This window comes from Salvelinus fontinalis, chromosome 18, assembly GCF_029448725.1.
Source record: "Salvelinus fontinalis isolate EN_2023a chromosome 18, ASM2944872v1, whole genome shotgun sequence".
Lineage (NCBI taxonomy): Eukaryota > Metazoa > Chordata > Actinopteri > Salmoniformes > Salmonidae > Salvelinus > Salvelinus fontinalis.
This window is the reverse complement of record NC_074682.1, coordinates 27,153,274-27,159,273: the sequence shown is the minus strand read 5'-3', so window position 1 is coordinate 27,159,273 and position 6,000 is coordinate 27,153,274. Positions and strand designations below refer to the sequence as shown.

The 6,000-nt window shown below is 43.2% G+C and overlaps 1 protein-coding gene across 1 annotated transcript in view; it reads left to right on the top strand.

The window, feature by feature from the left end:
* The first annotated feature begins 460 nt into the window (after window positions 1–460).
* LOC129815237 (inter-alpha-trypsin inhibitor heavy chain H3-like) overlaps window positions 461–6,000 on the top strand; it is a 47,080-nt gene continuing 41,540 nt past the window's right edge. Inside the window, exons 1-5 of the mRNA XM_055868848.1 lie at window positions 461–569; window positions 1,464–1,627; window positions 1,730–1,834; window positions 2,527–2,689; window positions 4,760–4,870. Of these exons, the coding sequence (XP_055724823.1) occupies window positions 492–569; window positions 1,464–1,627; window positions 1,730–1,834; window positions 2,527–2,689; window positions 4,760–4,870 (621 nt within the window). The 5' untranslated portion in view covers window positions 461–491. The remainder of the gene's footprint in view (window positions 570–1,463; window positions 1,628–1,729; window positions 1,835–2,526; window positions 2,690–4,759; window positions 4,871–6,000) is intronic.

Here is a 6,000-nt window from a genome sequence, read left to right as displayed (position 1 = left end):
AACATGTTTTCGCTTTGTCATTAGGGAGTGTTGTGTGTAGATTGATGAGAAAAACAATTAATTGAGTACATTTTAGAATAAGACTGCAATGTAACAAAATGTGGAAAAGGGGAAGCGGTCTGAATAATTTCCGAATGCACTGTACTTTGGGATTTTGGCAATGAGGCCCTTTATCTACTTCCACAGAGTCAGATTAACTTGTGAATATAATTTTTATTTCTCTATGTCCAGTGTGAAGAAAGTTAGAGGTAGTTTTGCAAGCCATTGCTATTTAGCGTTAGCACAATGAAGATACCCATAGACTTACAGTCATTGCGCTAACGCTACTTAGCATTGGCTTGCAAAACTACCTCTAACTTCCCTTAATCACTTTGCCATACCCTAGGTTAGCTGAAATGACGCCCCTGCTCTCTGGTTGCTGGCCAATAGCATACTGTGCTCCTCTTTAAAAGGCTGTGTGTGTTTTGTGGTGCTTCATTTCTGCTGAGGTCATGATGGAGGGAGTCACAGTACGAGTCGGCCTTCTTGGACTGCTGCTGGCCTGCGTTACCACAGCAATGACCAATAAGGTACAGTAGGGTCACGCACAGGACACAGGGTCACAAGGGGGAGGGCACTCTGTCAGCGATGATATTGTGTTTTGTTGTGTTGATTAGCATGCATGTGATTGACTGTGTGTTTTTGTGGGGTTACATAAGTTCAGATGTGTCTTTTGACTACAGTATTGGATGTGCAGAGAGCACAAGGTTGGAGAGCTCAAGATCCCCTCAAGTTTTAGGGGTTAGATTGAGCTATACTGTGTTAGACTTAGACAAGTCTACTGTTGTCCTGGTTGCTGTTTCCCTAAACCGTCCTATCAGCCCAAAATAGATAGAGTGCACCATGTCTCCTAGCTAGACAAACAGCAACATGTTATCATATCACGTCTGGGGTGAAAGACCGACTGGTCAACACCTTTTTCTCTTTCGAGAGTGCATGAGTCTAGAATGCAGTCAAACAAACAAGTAGGTGTAACCAGTCCGAGCCCAATCAGGTTTCAGATGTACTAATCTTGAGTTCTACTAGTTATTATTTATTTGTAAGTGTTGCGATTGCTTATGTGTGTGTGGGCGCTCGCGCGTGTGTGTGTGTGTGTGACTTGAGTGAGTGTGTATACAGAGGCAGTCTTGTTTTCTGAGCAAGTCATGCCACAGCATGCCACAGTAATATGGAGGGTTATCATTGCTAATTTTAAAATGCAACTCTTAAATGCTAAATTGCATTAATAATTTGTGCATCCCAATCATTAAATGTAATTTGGAATGGGTATTGACAAATGCTAAATTGGAATTTCAATTGAGTATTTAAGCATTTAATTTGAGAAATTGCACTGCTAACACTGTGTGTGCAAAAAAAGTCTACATCTGTGTTCAAATGTTGTCTGACAGTTAACAGTGCTGATGGTGTTTCCTGATCCTTTATAGAACAGGGACTGGGACATCTACAGCTTTCACATCAACTCCACAGTGACCAGTCGCTATGCGACCACTATTATCACCAGTCGTGTGGCCAATCGGATCAACCAGTTACAGGAAATAGAATTCCATGTCAAAATTCCCAAGACGGCCTTCATCAGTAAATTCAAAATGTGGGTCTACATGAATGTATCCCTATTGAGCCTGAGCAGATATCTCTACTGTCTTACATATAGCTTACACAAATGTTTGCATATATACTGTCTCTTCCTCAGGACCATTGAGGGGCAGACGTACGATGGGGTTGTGAAACAGAAGGAGGAGGCTCAGCAGCAGTACACTCAGGCAGTGTCTCGTGGCCAAAGCGCTGGCATAGTCAGGTGTGTGTGTGGGTGTCTGCAGGGCCGATCCTAGCCAATAAGGGACATAAGTGGCCACTTGTTTGTGGAACTCAGTCATGGTCTCAACCTACTGTTGAGCGTTAGAGTAGTAGACGACACAAGGTTCAATTTCAAAATTTGGTGTGCATCAACAGTTTTCCTATTATGTAAGTCACTAACAGTCACTCAATTACCAATAGGGGTCAGTGGTATAGTGGAGGGTAAATGCAAGTAAACACAGTTTACCCACCTTTTGAGAAAAAATGCATTGCAAGTATAGGGAGTCTTACTTTTTCACTGTGACCGGCAATCAGAGTTTTCCCATCTATCTTTTTACCACTATATCCTGGTATACTACAAAGCAGGATCAATGCGTTCGCCAGCTAATTTGCCTAAATATAATGAAATATTCTCTCAACATCGTAAAAATGTGTAGAATTGCAGGAAATTCATTTTAAAACAGCAACATCTTCTCTTAGCCACACAACAAAATGTTTGCAGACAATTTGCTTTAAAACTGCAAAATGTTCTCTAAGATCAATGGCAAAAATGCGTAGAATTTAACGAAATTAACTTTAAAACTACAGATTTTTCTCTCTGCTACCGAGGGGGACCCCTCTGTGCGTCTCTGTCTAGTGTCTACAGTATGTGCGTGTTGGTGTGTGCTAAACTGTCTCTATATGTCTCCTCAGTTCTGTGGGGAGGACCCTTGAGGAGTTTAAGACGTCTGTGACTGTGGCCGCGCTCAGTAAGGTGACCTTTGAACTGACCTATGAGGAGCTGCTGAAACGCCGACTGGGCAAGTACGAATTACTGATCCACGCTCGACCCATGCAGCCTGTCGCTGACTTCAAGGTGAGAGAGAAATTGAGAGAGAGACAGAACATTGATTGATGAGTCATTAGCATTATCAAGACCATTTCCCTTGTTCCACATTTTGATATATTACGGCCATATTCTAAAATGTATTAAATAATTTTTTCACTCATCAATCTACACACAATACCACATAATGACAAAGTGAAAAAAATGGTTTTTAGAAATGTTGGCAGAAATACCTTATTTACATAAGTATTCAGACCCTTTGCTATGAGCCTCGAAATTGAGCTCAGGTACATTCTATTTACATTGATCATCCTTGAGATGTTTCTAATACTTGATTGGAGTCCACCTGTGGTAAATTCAATTGATTGGACATGATTTGAAAAGGCACACACCTGTCTATATAAGTTCCCACAGTTGACAGTACAAGTCAGAGAAAAACCAGTCCATGAGGTCGAAGGAATTGTCCGTAGAGCTCCAAGACAGGATTGTGTCGAGGCACAGATCTGGGGAAGGGTACCAAAAAATGTCTTGAGCATTGAAGGTCCCCAAGAACACAATGGCCTCAATCATTCTTAAATGGAAGAAGTTTGGAACCATTAATAAGACTCTTCCTAGAGCTGGCCGCCCCGCCAAACTGAGCAATGGGGAAGAAGGGCCTTGGTCAGGGAGGTGACCAAGAACCCGATGGTCACGCTGACAGAATTCCTCTGTGGAGGTGGGAGAACCTTCCCGAAGGAGAAGTATCTCTGCAGCACTCCACCAATCAGGCCATTATGGTAGAGTTGCCAGTCGGAAGCCACTTCACAGTAAAAGGCACATGACAGCCCATTTGGAGTTTGCCAAAAGGCACCTAAAGGACTCAGACCAGGAGAAACAAGATTCTCTGGTCTGATGAAACCAAGATTACACTATTTGGCTGAATGCCAAGCATCACATCTGGAGGAAACCTGACACTATCCTTATGGTGAAGCATAGTGGTGGCAGCATCATGCTGTGGGGATGTTTTTCATCATCAGGGACTAGTCAGGATCAATGAAAAGATGAATGGTTGTCACGCGGGACTAGGTGGGTGAAGGAATCAGACGCAGAGAGTTCCACTGGGGAAAAGTGCTCTTTACTTCGGCACACAAAATGACAAGCCCAACAATACAGGGTGCGGACAACAACGTGACAACCCAAAAAACACAGGGTGCCAAGTTTAAGAAATTAAATCCACCTCTACCTAAAACGCACACACGTAACATAAAGACAATCCCGCACAAAACAAGGGCGGGTCTACCTACTAAAAATAGGGAAGCTCATTAAACCAAACAACAGAAACACAGGTGAAACTAATAAGACAAAACAAACAGACAAACGAAAAAGGGATCGGTGGCGGCTAGTAGGACGGAGACGACGACCGCCGAGCACCGCCCGAACAGGCAGGGGAGCCAACTTCGGCGGAAGTCGTGACAATGGTGCAAAGTACAAAGATCCTTGATGAAAACCTGCTCCAGAGAGCTCAGGACCTCAGACTGGAGCGTAGGTTCACATTTCAACAGGACAACGACCCTAAGCACACAGCCAAGACAACGCAGGAGTGATTTCGGAACAAGTCTCTGAATATCCTTGCCAGTGGCCCAGCCAGAGCCCGGACTAGAACCCGATCGAACATCTCTGGAGAGACCTGAAAATAGCTGTTCAGCAATGCTCCCCATCCATCCTGACAGAGCTTGAAAGGATCTGCAGTGAAGAATGGGAGAAACTCCCCAAATACAGGTGTGCCAAGCCCCATACCCAACATGATTCGAGGCTGTAATACCTGCCAAAGGTGCTTCAACAAAGTACTTTGTAAAGAGTCTGAATACTTATGTAAATGTGATATTTCCATTTTTGGATATTTGTCATTATGGGGTATTGTGTGTCTATGGATAAAAAAAAAAATATATATATATATATCAGGAATTTTAAAATAAGGCTGTAATGTAACAAAATGTGGAAGAAGTCAATGTGTCTGAATACTTTCTGAATGCACCGTACAGTAATACTCATCCTAGTTAATCAGGTGGATAGTGCTCATAAGGGTTGATGTGATGTTTTCCTTCTCTTCCTTATGGCCAGATTGACGTGTACATCAATGAGCGACCAGGCATTAACTTCCTGGAGATAAAAGGAGGGCTGAGCACCAAAGAGCTGGCTAATGCCATCACCAAAACACACGCTTCTAGTGAGGTAGTGTCCACAACAGAGTAATGTAGACCTAACCAAAAGAACATGTAAAATCAAATCAAGTTTTATTGGTCACAAACAGGTGTTTAGCAGATGTTATTGTGGGTGTAGCGAAATGCTTGTGTTTCTCGCTCCGACAGTGCAGTAATATCTGACAAGTAACATTAACAATTTTACAACATATACCCAATACACACAAATCTAAGTAAAGGAATGGAATTAAGAGTATATAAATAAATGGACGAGCAATGTCAGAGAGGCATTAACTTAGATACAGTAAAATAGCATAGAATACAGTATATACAGTACATATGAGATGAGTAATGCAAGATATGTGAACATTATTATAGTGCATTACAAAAGAGACTAGTGTTACATTTTTTAAAGTGGCCAGTGATTTCAAGTCTACGTATATAGGCAGCAGCCTCTCTGTGCTAGTGATGGAAATTTAACAGTCTGTTGGCTTTGAGATAGAAGTTGTTTTTCAGTCCCTCGGTCCCAGCTTTGATGCACCTATACTGACCACGCCTTCTGGATGATAGCAGGGTGAACAGGTAGTGGCTCGGGTGGTTGATGTCCTTGATGATCTTTTTGGCCTTCCTGTGACATCGGGTGCTGTAGGTGTCCTGGAGAGCAGGTAGTTTACCCCCGGTAATGTGTTGTGCAGACCACACCACCCTCTGGAGAGCCCTGTGGTTGCAGGCGGTGCAGTTGCCATACCAGGCGGTGATACAGCCCGACTCTCAATTGTGCATCTATAGAAGTTTGTGAGGGTTTTAAGTGACAAGCCACATTTCTTCAGCCTCCTGAGGTTGAAGAGGCGCTATTGCGCCTTCTTCACCACGCTGTCTGTGTGAGTGGACCATTTCAGTTTGTCAGTGATGTGTACGCCGAAGAACTTGAAACTTTCCACCTTCTCCACTGCGGTCCTGTCAATGTGGATAGGGGGTGCTACCTCTGCTGTTTCCTGAAGTCCACGATCATCTCCTTTGTTTTTTTGACGTTGAGTGAGAGGTTATTTTCCTGGCACCACACTCCCAGAGCCCTCACTTCCTACCTGTAGGCCGTCTCGTCAATGTTGGTAATCAAGCCAACTACTTTTGTGTCGTCTGCAAACTTGATGATTGAGTTGG